This window comes from Oryzias latipes, chromosome 2 (genome assembly GCF_053564925.1).
Source record: "Oryzias latipes strain Hd-rR chromosome 2, Olatipes_Hd-rR_3.1".
Classification (NCBI taxonomy): Eukaryota; Metazoa; Chordata; class Actinopteri; order Beloniformes; family Adrianichthyidae; genus Oryzias; species Oryzias latipes.
The window spans coordinates 16,175,641-16,193,355 of record NC_136238.1 but is presented as its reverse complement, the minus strand read 5'-3'; the positions used below and the strand labels follow the sequence as shown (position 1 = coordinate 16,193,355).

The following is a 17,715-nucleotide window of genomic DNA, read 5'->3' as shown; positions in this document are numbered from 1 at the left end:
GCCTGAGTGCCATTACCATTCCAAAATTTTGAGATCTAGACCTGTTAAACTTTTCTTTAAGGGAAGCCACTCTAAGTCAGTCAGTCCAGTCAACAGCTTTAAATGACCTTGAAGGACATTAATTTGTCAAAGACAACACGTACATTTGTCTGGTTTGACTGAACAAGATGTAGCTTTTAAAATCAATTTTCTTTGAGATAACAGAAATGAAAGTGTCTAAAAAAGGGGTCAGATACTCTGTTATTTCAGTTTAACTGGAGATAATTATCGTTTAACCATAGGTAAACTATGTTAACAACATAGGCTTAGAAGTGAATTATATTTTCTGTGAGATAAACACAAAGGGGAGAAAGCAGAGGGCCTAAAATAGAACCCTGAGGAGTCTTAAGTGAAACAACAGTAGACTTTGGGTTCTGACTTATATAAAACCTAAAATCTTCAAGTAATAGAGTACTGTTAATATGCTAAGACTAAATCAATTAAAACAAAAGCAATCAAAGTTATTATGGTAACGCAAAATTTGGAAAATGTTCTGTACAAATGTCTCTACTCAACGTTTTTTTATTAATCAATGGGACTGGTTGGGACCAGTCTGGTTTCTTCTTGTGAAACATGACAGAAAAGAGACAAACTCAGCTTTGAGCATCTTTTTAATGAATAAAATATGCTGGATACTTAGCAACTCCAACAAAAACAAATACATGGGGAGTTAAGAAAAGTACAGTTGATCACAGAAACAACCCCTACAAGTCTTTGTTATATAGCATCAACAAAGTAGATGTTACAAAGGAATGATTTTAATTACCTTTGTTTTTATTGGCTGGATGACAACTGGTCAATGCCGTGGAGAATTATTGTGTGACTTTTCTTACTAGGAATACCTACAAAAGCTATATTAGTGACTTGTCTAGGTGTTTGTACATTTATGAAAAGATACCTGATGAGATGCAAAGTGGATAAATTGAATAAATTGTGTCCACTGTTATGACATTCATAACAAAAAGCAAGATGTGATGGTCAATACAGAGGAGCAAAACAGAGTAAAACGAGACAACAGGACAATGGTGGCAAAGAGCTATGGATGCAGCAAATGTGCTGTACCTATGTTGGTTCCGTACGCACTAAATCCTTAACACAGCTCAGTTGAATGGGTTATTAGACTAAGATTGTACACGGGAAACCCCATTATTCAATTACACCATTTGAACTCATGACCAGAAATCAATGTTGAGCATCTGTCCTGCTGAGATAACCGTGCACCCAGGAGATTTTTCAGGAGCTGTCAAGCAAGCATCTAATTAATTAGTCTCAAACCTGGACTGCCCCGATCTGACACTCTGACACAGTTTGTGAAAATGCAAATGTCTGAAATATGTTGGCCTGCTACGTCTCTCAACAACCCCTGCCTGCTGAATGTAGCACTAAAGGGGGCAAGTCATTAGACCAAGGCCTAAGAAATTCTAACATCTGTTTTCTTCATTCTGCTCCCAGCCTGAGCTTATTCCTGTAACTCAGTAGCACACGTTTTCGAAGTGTGGGATATTCCCAGCTGACATTACACAGCTGGGCTCAGTTTTTGGGTCAGTCGTTAGAAGTTACCCAGAGGTGCTTCTGGAATTACGCACATAGAGAAAGTGGGACTAAACGGACAGATCACACCTTTCTTTTAAAGCTGCTCAAAAGTAACCTGTGGGTTCACTATTTATTCAGACAGAAGGATTTAAATGAAAATATTTGAAACTATGTGCTCTCTATCTTGTGTTGACAGGAGTACATGGACGCCAACAAATGCATCGATGAGCTTCTGAAACAGCTTGAGGAGGAGCGCCGGAATGTCCGAAGGTGAGACGTTTTAACAATTTCTGGAGCAGATGTTTTATTACCAGAGGATGTCAGCAGCTGCCTGTAATCTATCCCCGTTTATAGGCAGCAGGACAATGTTTTCTTTTTTTTTTGGTTCTGAGGGAGACAAGCTTTGTATGCCGTTTTTGAAAAATGCTTTTTGTGTTGGAAGCACACAGAAAGTGGGAGACAAAGGGGAGCGACTCTGAGCTCAGTGTGGGGTTGACTAGCGACATTTCTCATGGAGGTCTTTTTGGGGCAGATTTGTCCAGACAATGAGGGTGAGGAGCTTATGGAGATGCCAATCTAATGACCTTGTCCCTTCCGTGCTTCTATCGTCCTAGCCCTTCCAATGATGCACCACTCTCATTGAAGAAAGAGACAATTTTTTAAACTCCATCCTCCTTTGTACTGACGTCTCCCCAACTCAATGGAGCCGTAGTTCCCCAGCTCAAAGTAATTTTCCCCCTGAGTGAGCAGTGAGGGGCTGGGGGTTGGACAGAAGGGGATAGAGGTCTCAGGCTGGGTGGTTGGAGGGGGGTAAATGACCACTGACCATCCCTTTAACTTGGCTAGGGCAACCCCCTTAATAATCCTTGTGTAAAGGAATGACCCTCAAGTCATTCCCACCCGTCTTTTTAAGACGCCTTCTGTGAGAGTCAACATCCACTCAGAGTGGATGGGATGCATCTATATGAGCAGACCTGTGGGTGTACCTCATGTCAGGAAAGCCATGAACTTGCACATAGTCCAAGCAGTGTGTGTGGATGTCTAAACCTGCTTAAAGTGGGAAATGTCCATTTGTGTTTTTAAGTGGATGTGTCATTTGCTGGACTCATCCAATGTGAACAAGTTCTTTGGCTCAGAGATGAAAGACAATGTAGACCACTATACCACATCATCCAGTTGGAATTGTAAAACCAAATGTTAAGGTTAATTAGTTTGATTTCATTGTGCAATCAAACTAATCATTGTTATTTAATTATTATTTCTAATTATTATTGTTGCCTATATTGTTATTTCATAATTGTTTTTTGTTTTCTTCTGTGCATTTTTTGTCTGTATCAAAATATGTGCTCATTGAGAATATTATCACTCTCTTCTGCAATTTCTTCTGCAACTTGGGGTTTTTCTGCAATTCAACAAAATTGCAGCAACTTTTGCCATTTAACACTTTTTTGTTGTGCATTTAAAAAAAAAAAACACTTTAAATGGTGCACCTCTGCATTATATTCTAGCCACAAAACAGGAGTATGAAAGATGAGTTGCCTATATGAGAGGGAAATCCTATCTGTAAGATCTTTTTGTGTATTCGGTAGTGACACATCTCACTATAAAAAGCTCTATTCAACAAGATGCAATCTTCCCCAGGTTGTAAACAACCCCATGCACTTGTCTTTGAAATTCTAATGTTTTTGAAGCTGAGGTTTTGAAAAAACAAACAAAAAAAAAAAAAAAAACAAGAACATACCACCAAGAAGGCTCTGCTGCTGTTTCCTCTACAGAGTTCTTAGACTGGGAATCGAGACAGTGATGAATGACTGCACAAAGGCTTTTGTTCGGCAAAAAACATCGACTGAGAGAGAAAAAAAAGAGAACCTCCTTTCCTTATTAGGCATCATCCCACGAAGCTGTGGATGTCTGCCTCCGCCCCTAAGAATATGGGGTCCATCAATCCGTCAAGAAGTGAAAGAGAAATCCCCGCATTCCTGTAGTTCCCTGCATCCTTTCTTCTTGACCCACTGACCTACTGCATTCACGTCTCTCATTGGGCCATATTATTCAGCAGTTTCACAATCATGACCCAAAAACCTTTGAATAGATTGCTGCATTTACTGGTACTGTTGTTTGGAAACAGGAACAAAGACACTTTCTGACTGGATTACAGACTAAACTAAAGAAACCAATTAGCTTTCTTGGCTAAAATTGGATTGTTCATCTTGCCAAACTGGTGTCCTTAAAGACATGTTTTGGGACAAGCTTTGTAACCTATTTTTCGGAGTATAAGTATACAATTGTTGTTTTTTTGCACGTTTGGCCAGGGGTGCGACTAATCCTAAGTACACACTGGGCAAATGATGTGCGTTCAAGAACGTGCTTAACAGGGTTTCTTGAACGCGCTTTAATCATGTGGTGGACTGTCAAAACCCGATACTAGCACATGTTCTCACAACTGGAGGAGGCATGATGCAAATCTCGCAAATCTTGCTCCAGGCTTTTTCTTTCATAGTTCTGTTTCAATAAATGAAAGACTCAGTGTCCTGGCTGGCACAAACCGCGACTAAAAAATTCTCCTTCTTGCGAGCATTTGAAACACAGCCAAAAACACGCAATCACGCTCGTTTGCATAGACTTCTTAAAAAGTGGTTGCTTTAACGCACAATTCGAAGCCCGATGTGTACGTAGCACCACACTCAGCTGCGACTTATATGTGATTTTCTTTTTAAATAAATAGCAACAACCGACAGAGGGCCATGTATTTGTATGTGTATCAGTGCAGTATTTGCTACTGAGAGCAATGCAATAGAAGAAGCGCCACTCAGTTTTATATCCGGCTCAGCTGAGTTTTTCCAAAGCGACACAGAGGATGAAGAATTCCATGGATTTAGTGTTTTAAAATGATACAAAGAGTTTAGTTGACTTGTTAGCATGTTCTTTATGCTATTGTTAGCTTATTGATTGTTCAGACGTTGTGTTAATATGGTACTCACTTATTCAGTTCCTCCTATGTTTCATGAAGCTAAATAAACATCAGCATGCATTCGTAGTAAAGCGTGTACATATAAGTCTATTGTCATCCATTCCATCATAATGATTAGTCTTTCAAGATAACATTTCTGTTCTTGTTCTTGTATTTTGTTAAATAAATTTCTCGCAAAGCACAACTTATACTCCAGTGCAACTTGTATAATATTGTTTCTTCTTTACTATTATTTTTCTTTGCTGCTGTCACTTGTAGTCGGAAAAATATAGCAGTTTACAGGTGGTAATATGACAAAATGGAAAAGAAATGTAATTACATGGATCCAATTGATACAGTTTCTAGCTTGCTTTTGATTAGACATCAGAAACATCTGCCATACTGTTCCGTTTCAAATACTCACTTCCAACTCAAACACACGCAGTCACCAGTGCCGAATAACAGCTTCGCCGCTCGACCGAGCACAAAACCCCAGTGGGACGCCAGCCGGGCTTTCCTGCTCGCTCTTTTCAGCGTGAGCACGTCCTTGACAGGAGGAAACAAAAGCTCTGCGGCACAGTGTCAACATCACATGGAGGAGATCCAACATTTGGAGTTAGACACAAATGTGCAGTCAGACCCCGAACCAGGGGTTTCCAGTTATTCATCGTTTTGTTTGCTCTCATTAAACATGATGAAAGGCCTGTTTTGAGGGATCTCATCAGCGGTGGCCTTGAAATGCTGCCGCCTCACTCATGTCTAGCCGTGATGGATGTAATGTGGGAAATAAAGTTTATGAGAGACTTCTGCTGGGTGACAGACATGCATGGGAGGGACATATGGATGCTCCTCAGTGCTAAAAAAGCATGAAGGGAGGGGATGACCTCTCTCTGGCAAGCTGCTGCGTCAAGGAACTGTGACTGCATAATCCTCCCCGTGGATTAAAACAATACAGATTAGATCTTTTTTCACTTCATCTCTAGTTTCCCAGTCCTAATCCACCATTATGCTGAGCTGGTCTTTCTTGAAACCTTCTTTCAACCATTTGTCTTAGCTGCTATGAAATTACCAAGAGTGGACTTTACCTGTCCTTTTTTTTTCGTACGTTTTTTTCCTTTCTGTTTTTTCGCCTCCGGGAGCAGATGGTGTTTGTCTGCAATCTCTTCAACACCTCGGAAGACTGACACCTCTTCACTAAAAGGAAGTGAGAGGTGTTTGAGGGGCACGGCACTACAGCTCAACCCCAAAGGACGTTAGCGACGACATCTTCTGATCAATAATCTATTTGTTATAAATTAACTTCAAAGATTGCAGGCATGGAAACATGTCAGTTTAGATTAAGAGGTTTCTGCAGCTAGGCTTTGCCTTTGGGCTGAAAGTTTTTATCTTTCTTTTTTTCTTTTTTTTTGCACAAGATCAGTATTTTTAGAGTCGGTGGTCAGAATGACAAAATAGTAGCTCACATTTTTACATGTTTATTACACACTCCAAACAATGGACACAATTTAATTTTTTTTTTTTTATGAAAAAAATTACATATGTTAGAGTGATACCTAAATAAGGCTCTTTGACCGTTTGCGAAATCAGCATGAATCAGCGGAGTCTTACGGGGAGAAAAGCGGCTTTTCAAATCAGTTGAATGAAAAAAAAAATGAAAACTTTATTAATCCCAACAAGGAGAAACTCAGTTCCAGTACATCTCGATGAAGAAGGAGAAGACAAACAGCAACACAGGATACACACACACATCTCGAGAGGTTACTGAGGTCAATGCAGCCGAGCGCCTTAGATGACCTGCGGCGGCGCACCTTTGTATAGCATGCAGATGGACCATGAAAAGGGCCGGGGTTGGGTTTGGTGACAAAAAAAAGTCGTATCCCTACACTGCGTACAATGTGTTGATACAAGAAAAAAACTACACCGTTTAAACACAAATAGCACATATTCAGACAAAGACACAGTACATGAGGCTCAGGGGGGAAACGGTGGTGGACGGGAGTGGGGGGCCCCCCATGAGTCTGTCCATCAGGTGCAGCTCCGTGAGCCAGGCACATCTTCCGGGCAGCTCACAGAGGAGGTAAGGAGGGTTGTGCACAAATATGCAACACTTTACGCACTAATGAAAAGTGTTGCAAAATAGCACAAAGTCCCTTTTCTCTCTAACAAAAACAGCAGATTATTATTGATTGTGGGAGCACTGCACTACTGTAAAATGTTGCATATTAGCGCTAGGCTGTTTTTCACTGCGTCAGAATCCGCTAAAAGAAATTTTGATTGTGTAAACGGTTGAAGGGTTACATGTTACAGTATTCATAAACACTGGAGCTAAAATTACGTTTTAAAGGGTTAAACGAATAAACAAACATGTCTATTGGTGCATGTATGTTCACTTATAAGTATGGTTATTTTTGTAACTGGTAAGAGATTCCTAGAAGGATGCTGTCATCTGCATAAAATAAAAAATCCCAAAACAGTGACACATTGAGAAATTGACGTGAGGGAGAGTTGGTAAAGGTAACTGTGCAGTGGCCCCAGAATTGGGCCTTGAGGAACCCCATATGATCACTACCATCAACAGCCCCAGAATCCTAACCTTTGTGGTTGAAAGGGTTTCTCTGGCAACTTTTATAAGTGCTAAGTCAGACCATAAATAAACAAACAAACAAAAAAATTCTTAGTGAACGTGTTTATAGTATAGTTGCAGTTGATGATTTTTTTTCTGTAGGATTGTGTAATAGTAGAGCTGGGGCTAAAGAAAGTCAGGGCTATTTACAGCAGCCAAATTGAGGGCAATCCAAATTCTATGGCTTACCATAAATAAATGGTTTATTTTCGAACTTGTATCATTTACAAGGTGCACCGAGCTATAAGGCGCATCGAGCGAGACAAAAGTGTCAGAGAAAAGTCCCTCAGACATTCACAGTTACAAGCATAACTGTGACTATGCTAACTACAAACCTTGTTAGCAAAAAAAAAAAAAAAAAACAGTCTGACACCACTACACATTAGCGTATTGGGAATAACACCCAACCTTGTTTGCAACTTGTAAAGAACAGAACTTTCAAATTTGCTTCCCCATCAATAAGCACAACCAAAATTAATCCATATACTGTATAAGGAGTTATTTATAGGCTATTAAGTGAGCCTTCTAGTGCAGAAAATTTTAAATCTCCAGGGAGCAATAAATTAAAAAAGCTTGGTCAAACATCAAGTTCTGGGTTTTGTCAAATATTGTAGAGACAGAAATAAAGTTGCAGTTACTAATTGTGGTATCCAAATGTTTATTTATTTTTTTGCTCTACCTTTGATCAAGCATTCAAAAGTTTGGTGACTTAAGTGGGTGTTCCCTGGTGGGCTTTGGACCAGATGGAGCCTGTACTTCCCCCTTAATGGATTTATGGACTGTTTTTCTCAAGCTGTTAAAATGGGGTACAATTGTCCATTGTGTTTGGTCCATCTTTAAGATACATAAGCTTTTTTGTGCTCTTATATACAATTTAGATGCAACAGAATGTAAATGTAAGACAGCTTATATGCAATACACATAGAAATGTATATCGATATCGGTAAGAAGGAAATGATCTAGTAAAGGCTAGAGACTTTGGACGGATCCTTAATGAAACTATGACCACTTACTGGATTCATGGGGCTCTTTTTCCTATAATAGTCGTAGTATTTAAGGGTTTATCAGCCCCTAATCATCCTAATTAAGTCTTAACTGAGGACTTCAATTACAGATTAAGCATGTAGATGCAAGAGAACGGGAGACCACAAGAGTGCAAAGCTGGGAAACAGCTTCACAAATCTGTACCTTTCAGATGTTACTACAAGGCATATCTGGGCTGAGAGACGCCTGTGTGCTGCCGGCGGTCTGCGCCAGATGAAAGGCTGTTATCCTCAGCCTGGAGAGTGTGGTGAGGCCTGCTCTGTCGATGAAGCGGCAGATAGGCTCCAGCCTCCCGCAAACCCTGCAACGCCCCAAAGGACCCGTCTGAGTCGCTTGGGCAAAAGCCATGCATTTTACACCTTTAATTGGATAAGTTGACCGGTCTAATGCAATAATTTGATCAAGCTGAGCTCTGAGGAGATCTAAAAGTGTATTTGTGCACTCTCTGAAGTGAACGATGGAGTCTAATCCATCTATTAGGGGTCACGTTACGATCCTGGAGTCTGGACTTAAAAATATCTTCAAGGGACAAGTAAATGAAGTCATTGAAGCCTTTAGACACACTGGAATTTTTTTCTCTAAAGATTTATTCTTTTCAAAAGAAAAAAAAAGCTTTGATAAAACCTAGTTGGTACAGACCACAAGCTTAAGTAGGGGGTACTTTCTTCTGAAAAACATGGTACCTCTAATTAACAACTTCTATGTGTTCCAGCGGAACTTGAGGCAGCAGTGAGTCTACTCCACAGTGATGGGGGAGTTAACTGAAAACTTGCTGATAAACTCGCTGAAGCAATTAGTGAAGGAGCTGACACCATGGGTGCCCAGTGACACTTAACTCAACACACACTGGTTGATCTTGGCGAGGATTACCCCCCCTACCTCCGCCACCATTAGTCTTGTAAATGCCAAACTCTCCAATGATGATTCATCAAGGTCTGGGAACGGTTAATGCAGGCATTTTTATGGCACTTACGAGAGGAAGAGGTTAATCGAACGGTTTAATGATGCTTTTTACTGATGCTCCCTCAAGGTCGTTTTAGTATCATTCTCCATAAATCCTCATGCCAACACGATATTTTACTTGAATGAAATATAGCCTTACCACATGACTTCAACTACGTTTGACTATAAACCGAACATCAGTAAAATTTTTGGATGCATGAATCATCTAGCACCAACCAAAACCTCAGACCCAAACATTTGTTTTTTTTTCAGTGGTGACACTTTTAATGTTTAATTTTTTGCTTAAAGATCTCTAATTTTCCACAAGTGAATCTTTATTTTTGCTAATGACTTTAAAGACCAGCTCCAATCATCTTTGATCTATTGTAAAAGCGTTCCCAGAGGAACATCATTTTAATTATGCCATTTCCAGTCAAAAATTAAAAAAAAACAGATGTGTTGTTTTCTGGGACATAGTTCCAGCAGAGAGGCAATCATTAGAAATTCACCACTGAGTTATGGGTGGGATCGTTGGCAAGGAGAAGCCCCACCTCCCTTTCCCTTTCCCTTCCTGTTGCTGAGATCTCTCTGTTTACATGCTTACAGCCCTTCACATCCCCAATCCAAAATTACTGGAGCCACAAAAATGGTGAGAAATATTGGAGCTATGTGTTACAAATACGTTCTATTTCAAACTGCATTTTTTTTGTCTGCTCCTGATTTGAAAACAAAAATACACAGGAGCAAAATCTTCCTAATATGTCTTCTATCATTAAAAAAATGCAACACGAAAAAGTTAAAATCACCAAAAACAGGATTTTTTTGGAGTGGGCCTTTAATCTTTTAATTACTCATCAATTGAAACCAGACGTTTTTGTTAAACTAATTTAAAACTTTCAGGTGAGCGCAAATAGTTAACAACTCTCGATTTAGGCCAAAGCTGGATCTTTATAGGCAAAAACATGGACCTGCTGAGTTAAGACTTTGTGTAAAAAGTACATTAAATGTAAAGAGAGCGTTTTCTTTAAGCCCAAAGCTAACTTCTCTATGGAGTCTTTGTATGCATGTAATTTCTGGGTCTCGTGCTTTCTCAACATGCATATGCTGTGTTTTCTGCAACCTGTGACACATATTGTTGGTTTTGGGACTGAATGGGCTATTGTCTGCATTCCTGGAGGCAATTAGCTGAGTTTAAGAGCTGTTTCTTTTGCAGTGGGGTCTCGCTTTATGCCTAATTACAGCTCAGACGCACTCTTAATATCTCGTAGTGTAAAAAGACCTCCAATCATGCATTTATTTAGTTTAGAAAAGTAAGCTCTTTTTATCTGATTGCCGACTCTGACTGTTTCTGGTTTTAAAAACAGAGATACCTCAACACTCAGGTCTACAGACTCTAGTTTCTTTCTGACACACAATAAACGTTTTATCACAGAGATCTCTTTTTTTATTTCCTTTTTTTAACGTGTTGATGACAGCATGCAGTTAGTTTGACAAATAGGTGTACTCAAAAAACTTCCTACGTTTACGATAAGGAGAGAGATCCACCCCATGAGGGGTTTTTGTTTGTTGTTCCCTGTGTGGGCTTGACTGATGCATGTCACAGTGGCTGCAACCAAGTTATTCGCCCCCCGAGGTTGTCTCAGGGCTCACCAGAAAACATCCCTTTAAGTCCATGAGGGAACAGGAAGCCATTCGGACCCACAATATATAGATCATACAAGTACAAATTATGTGGTTGTGTGGGCTGGAGGCCTACAGGTGCCATGCATTCTTAAAAACAAAAAAATGTCTGAGCTTAAAAATATTCCTACACAAAAATTCCTATTCAACTCCTACTCAAAAATTAAAGAACATGAAATAAAATACCACATTTTTGGATCATAAGACGAACTGGATTAAAGGACGCATTACGTGAATCTATTGACTGTATTAGGCAACTGGACTGAGTGACCCCTCCCCCATTCCGTTTTAAACAGGACGTACACACTGGTCCCATGAAGCTGCAATCCCATAGACGTTTATATTTGTTGAAATGTCCGCTCTGCTACCTTTAATATGTTAATGGTATTCCTAATTTTCTGCACCGTATTATTTTTATAGTGCAAGCTATTCAAGTTATAAACTGGCCAATCAGATCCCTCAATAAAAGTATATGGTCTCATGTGAAACATTTGAAATGTTTGATTGGCAGACTCTCCCGAGCACGATTTCAATTGGTAGAGGTGCGGACTTCCAACAAGCTCACTCCTGATTGGCGGTAGTGGTTGCCTTAAAAAACTTGACTCATATCAGTTCTCATATACAGTCAATCAGAGAAGCACAACTGTTAACATAGATAGGACTCAACTACCAGAATGCATAGAGGGGCTAAGAGGCAGGCGATTGGTCAGAAGTTTTTGATGGGAAGTTGTTTTAGCAAACTGCTTTGTTATGTAAGACTATGTCTGAATTTCCCCCAACCCCTAACTACTAAAAAACTATATAGTGCTGTACTATGTAGTGCCCTGGATTTTAAAAGCAATTCTGACACCATGCTCACTACTTTGTTTTCACAAAGGTAAAATCTGATGAATACAAGCGTTTTACCCCAATTATTTACAAATCCACTGTGTTCCGAAGATGAAAGCGTTGATTGCAATGCATTGTGGCCTATGTTCGCCAATCTAGTGAGCATGGATGCACACTGGTTTTTCCGCAGATATATCTGGGATTTCAAATTCCGGGGAATTTGATTTTAAAATTGGAGATTCGGACAGCACCAAAAAAAAACAAAAAGGCGAACGCATATGTAGCGAATAGTGAAGGAATTCGGACATAGCCAACATGCCTCTCTTTAATCTGCAATAATCATCCTTTGCAGAGAGTGGAACCTGACAGATACGTCAAACTTTATTGACAATAACTCTCAACATTCATCAGTTGTAACACATACAATTTAAAATAATACTTTTGTTTGAGTTCATTATGTTGGAGCACAGCACATATCACCCAGTAATTTTTCTGACTATGGTAGCCATCATGCCTCAACAAACTATCAAGTGATGTAGCTTCATAGTTCATCGAAGTGGTACTGGAACATTTTGACAGATTTTTGAGCATTGCGACATTTAAACTCCAACTATATTTCGATCAATTGTAAAAGCGTTCCCAGTGGTCTTTTATTAATGATTATGCAGTTTTTAGCCAAACCCAAAAGCCTGTCTTGTTTTCTTAAGATGTATTTTTTGCAGCGTGCCAGTAGTTCTTTCAAAAATTTGCAATTGGAGAGGACCTAATCCATGTATAAATTTATTTTCCTCGTCCAACCTGGTGTCTGGCTCCAAACTCTACAGCTGGATAGCTCTAATATTGTTCACCATTTTTGTTGCACCACTAAAGTAAGGTTAGGGATGTGAGGGACTGGAAGCATTAGCTGGAAATCATGTAAACATAGTGCCAGTGGTTACGCCCACCAGATGATTTCTAATGAACTATATCCTAGAAAACGACACAGAAATTTAGTTTTTAGGTAAAAACAGCATAATCATAATAAAATAGATCAAAAGATGATCAGAGTGAATCTTTAAACATGACCTAAAACATTTTTTAATTATGATTTTTTCTAGCGGGGAGCTTTTTTCAAAATACTTTGTCTTCTATAGCTCTATGTGTTTTGTTTCTTTCTCTCAAAATTCTATTTTGTCTTCATTTTGCTGGTAAATTAAGCACCTCCAGGCTTCCGTACCAGATTTTTTGTAACTCATCCTTTTAGTTGTTTATTTCACTAGAATGAGAAAAAAATATGCAAAAGATTTAGTTCCTTGTGGGGATATTCGCGGAATTCTGTAGCATTCGTTTCTACTTTGTTGAGTATTTATCACCTCCGAATTAAATTGAGCAGATTTCCTTCATTTTAATTAAAGATTATCTCCGTTTCTTAATCCTGCTCAGTCCATTACTGATGACTCGAAGCATTTCCCTAGATAGACACAGGAAGAAATACAGTCTCGCTGGACCGCCATCCTACCGCGCATCATCCCACCCCCACCTTGCCTCCCTGCCTAATGAAACATGACCAAAGTGCATTATTGTTGTCATTGAACACTCTTCATCTTCCCACGAAGAAAAAGACACACAAACACAGTGGTGCGCACACACACGGTCTCCGGAGAGGCTCTTGCCGCCATCATGTGATCAGCATCAGTCTGGATGTTTTCCTGGGCAGCCTTATGTTGGGTAAACAAACACTCCGGCCTCTCCACACTTTGGCATTTCCTTTACTTGTCTTAAAGCAGGACCTGCCCTCTTCTCTCCCTCAAAAGGTCAAGAAAGCTGAAAATCTCCAGAATCTGTCACATCCTGGACCCCTTGAATGTTCTCCGAGCTTGATCATCTATTCGAAGCTCAATAAAGGGGTTACATCCCGATGATTAACGTCAGAGCTGGAATAAACACCTCGATGAAGAAATCGGCTGTGGTGGTAATGAGCTCAAGTGACGCGTGGTGCCCCCCCGCCCCGGTCACTCAGCTATGATCGAGCTGCAGGGGGATTAGTGTCAGACAGAGGAAGTTTAGCTGACAGCTGACAGGTTGTTTTTACACATTCATATGAGCAGCATCAGGTCACGATCGACCTCTCCTACAGTGCCATTTTCATTGAATTACAGTAATTCAATTCAGATGATACAAGCTTGAGATGAGAATGTGAAAACACAAAATTCAGTTTCCACTGTTTTGTCGCTTTAAGTAAACTTGTTGGGACAAGTTTGAATGCATCTTAGGATTTATAACAAATCAAGGAACAAATTTATCCTTTTGGGGTCACAGTTAGTTTGATATCTTTTCCTCACGCAAAAATGCACGTTTATTATTTGTTCTGTTTTGTTTTTGAGGGAATAGTCCGAAAACCCCCCAAAAAAACAAATGTTCGACTAAACCTCCTGTATTGCATTTCTTATGGGGTCAGGCTTTTTCCAGTTCTAATAGCTACTGCCAGTCTTTCTAGCTTAGGCTTTAATCACAACTGTCTTTGGGTCAATACGAGGTGTCTGAGGAATAAAAATTGGCAAACTTGAACAGGGCATGCAGAAAATATCAAGGTCATAGACCTCACGCTGCGAGCCACACCAAAAACTTTTTCAACATGTTGTATGTTGCCCATCAGGAGGATGATCTGCAAAAGCCTGATAATGGCAGTCATCAAAGTGTTTCAGTGGGGTAGGACTGAAGTGTGCCCCAAGGTTGGGAAGCACTCTACTAAAAAACAAATCTTCTCAGAAGAAGCTGATTCAAAAGTTGAATTGCCCACATGATACGTTTCCAAAAGTGAAAAAAAGCAAATTTTCCCAAAAACTGCTACAAACTTTTGACATCAAGGGTGGCGGTGGTACAGAGGTGGATTGGTTCCTGCCCTGCCTGCCCATATGCCAAGTGTTCTTAGGCAAGACACTGAGCCCCACACTGCTCCTGGTGGTCATAAGTTGTCCCTATCAGTGTGTGAATGTGTGTGTGCATTCACAGTAAAGGGCTTTGTAAGAATTCACCATTTGCCATTTACGCTACTAAAATACAGATTTCTGTTGTTTTTGATGTTTTTTCAGTGACTTGTCACACAGTTGACCAACAACTTGACTGTATTTTTCTAGTAAGCTAGAAGAATCTTCTTGACCCATCTTTGCAAAGACCCACTTGACCTAAAGAGACCTGCTGCTTTCACCTGAGTGCCACAAGTAAAATCATCCTCGCTTCACCTCAGACCACCCCGCACCGATTGACCCAGCGGCCTTCCAGCCTCTGTCCCAGCACCGTCCCGTCTCCTTGCCTTTGCCCCCTCCTCCCTACGGAATGCTAGCCTGTGTGTGTCTGTGACAGTGGTGGAGCCAGGCTGGCTGTGTGGGCGTCTGTGTGTTTCCAAACAGTGGAATCTGTCACTGACACCCCTGGCAGGGCAATAAGCAGCGCCTTAATGAGCTCAGCAGATCACTCAACGCACCCGACCTGGACTTGATTTTGCACGATTTGCACAATGGAACGAACGCGTTTTTTGCTCCCATCTCCGAAATTGAATCACACCAAGTCATCCTCTTTAATATTTCTTGATTACGCTGCATTTACATGTCTTAGCACTGACTCAGGCCACCATTTGTCTCCTCTTTTACCCAAATAGGACAACGGGTGTCTAAATTGGTGACCACCTGCTCAAAAAAAAATCAAATCAAGATGGGTTCGTATTCAGATCTTCACCACAAAACAGCTGAGCTCACGACAAACACGATTTCGCCCATCTGTGTCACGTTTGTAATGAAGCCCCATGAATCTCGTTGAGTTTCATGATGACAAACGAGAAGCAAGATTTACATCGTAACCATATAACCAGACCCCGGAAGAGGGGGGGGGGGGGGGTTCGACCTACAAGTCTACCTCGTCTTGAACTTCTCCACCCCCATCCTCCAGTCTCTATGGCCGCACACCAGTTTTCTCACATGCTTCACGTCATTGTTTGTTTAGGACATCATTGACAGCGGGGGAAAGTCAGCTCCTCTTTAACGGAGCGCTTCTGTCACCGAAACCCTTTTAATTCCTCCTTTTCACCCGTTGGGTGCCCGCCCCTCTTCATACATTGGTCCTTCTGGGTAGCAGACAATGGATGCTACCCCCTCCCTTTCATGCCCTCCCTCTTGTAGGCGTCTTGCCTGGTTGCGGCTGCAAGCTCCAGGCTGTAGTTTGTCAGAGTTATTCAGCTGAAACTGATTGTGATTGCAGCAGATGGGTTAGAGCTGCTCGACCCAAAGCGGACCCAAGCACTTTTCCCTTTTCCGTTCCAGTCCTTCACAGACCTTCACTCTCTTGATCACTTTCTCGGTTGTCCAAATCCGTCAGCCCCTGATCTTTGTGTGGTTTTGTTTCCATAACACACATATTTACTCTTAGCTTTCCAGATTAATTGTTTAGCTTACAAATTGCCCTTAGCTTTTTAGACAGCTTTTCATTTGTGTCGGACAATGACTTGTTGCAAAGGGAGTGCCTGAAACCTGATGTTAATGAGGATGACTACAATTTTTTTTGGTGTTACACATTCCTAATTTACACAATTTTTTAAAAGGCTATGGATAAAGCCTATTAATTTAGAACCTTACGGGTGGATATGAGCCGTCTGTAGGCAAAAATGCTCATGGGAACCCAGACCCATGTTTCCTTAAAAATAAAATGAACTTACACCGATGTCTAAACATTGTAGACCACTGAGTGAGCCAGTGGAGCGAAAATGTTCATTCATACTTTGTTATTCAGACACTTATAGAACACGTAAAGATAAGTAAGGTTGAAGTAGCTTGTGTGTACAAAGCGAGTCCTAGTGGGTCCTTACAATTCACCTGCACAACTTGTACATGCCGCTTTTGGACACGGTGAGTAAGGAGTCAATATGTGCACCTCATTAATGACTTGTGTGTAGCATGAGGACACAATACGACAGCATCACCCATACATCAGAAGTGCATGTAACTTACGTTATCCTTACAAATACTTCAAGATATACTTACCAGACGCACGATAATAGAACGTTCAATTTTCATGGCATCCCTAAAGGGGACACAAGGGAGACACACCTGCGCTCCCTTTACGATGCGGCTGCACCTGTCTAAGAATCTCCACGGGCCCAGACACAACCCAAAAACCTGCAGCACATGTACAGGTCAACCCCCCATACAGGTGGATGTGACTAAGGCATAAGGTAGTGTAGAACTAGAAAACTTTTGAATCAATTCAAGAATAAGTCAAAATATTATAATGTTGCATTTGTATAATGTATTAAATAATCTACAGTGTTCCCCAACAAAAACACTGGATGACCACTAGCAGTTGAGTTGGACACTGGGTAATTGTTCGACAAGTTCACTAAATTTTAGGTTGTGTATTAACAATTCAGTAGTCAAAATGAATGGACCACAAACTTTTTTTCAGACAGACCTCTGAACTTGATCCAAATAAAAAAAAATCAGGAATCAAGGTGCCTCGTGTGCTCTAAATCTCCCAGATTGCACACATTTAAAAAAAAAACTAAGCAAAATGTTGTTGAAATGTTTGATCGTCTGGAAGCTCTGTTTATGATTAGAATAAGTTGAAAGCGCACATTATCTGATGCTGCACAACAATGTATACTAGCTGTGCTGAGGGGAAGTGCTTAAAATAAACTTGTGAAGTCATGTTTATATTTATGACAACAATAGTAGTAAGTAGAGAAAAGGATGGCGGCCCACCAAAGTAAACTTAAAGACCCACTCTGATGAAAGTTGTGTTTTTGGTGTTTTAAACATGTTTTTGTGGCATTTGTCTAATGATTTAGGACATGCGATAGGTAATTTGACTTCAAAATTGCATGCTTGAGTATTTCTTTATTCAAATTGTCGCAAATCAGAAGCAGATAAAAAAAGGATGTCGGAAAGAGCTTATTTGTGTCACAGAAAATATACTAAGCGGACCACAAGTTCCCTGCCCTGCTCCATTCTGTCCTCTTGAAGATGACGTGATCAATGTACCTCTTTGTTTTCTTGTTTTGAGCTAGCACCTGGCTCAAAACAACAAGAAACAAAAAAAGTCGCATCCT

At 40.4% G+C, this 17,715-nt stretch overlaps 1 protein-coding gene across 4 annotated transcripts in view; it reads left to right on the top strand.

Moving 5' to 3' along the window:
• LOC101162908 (nck-associated protein 5) overlaps positions 1-17,715 on the top strand; it is a 165,462-nt gene that overhangs the window by 53,028 nt on the left and 94,719 nt on the right. For all 4 annotated transcript variants that reach the window (XR_013654212.1, XM_078943191.1, XM_020708326.3 and 1 more), the window contains one exon: positions 1,769-1,842. Coding sequence is in view for 3 of the 4 variants with exons in the window: in XM_078943191.1 (XP_078799317.1) it covers positions 1,769-1,842 (74 nt within the window). In the remaining variant the exon portion in view is untranslated. The remainder of the gene's footprint in view (positions 1-1,768; positions 1,843-17,715) is intronic.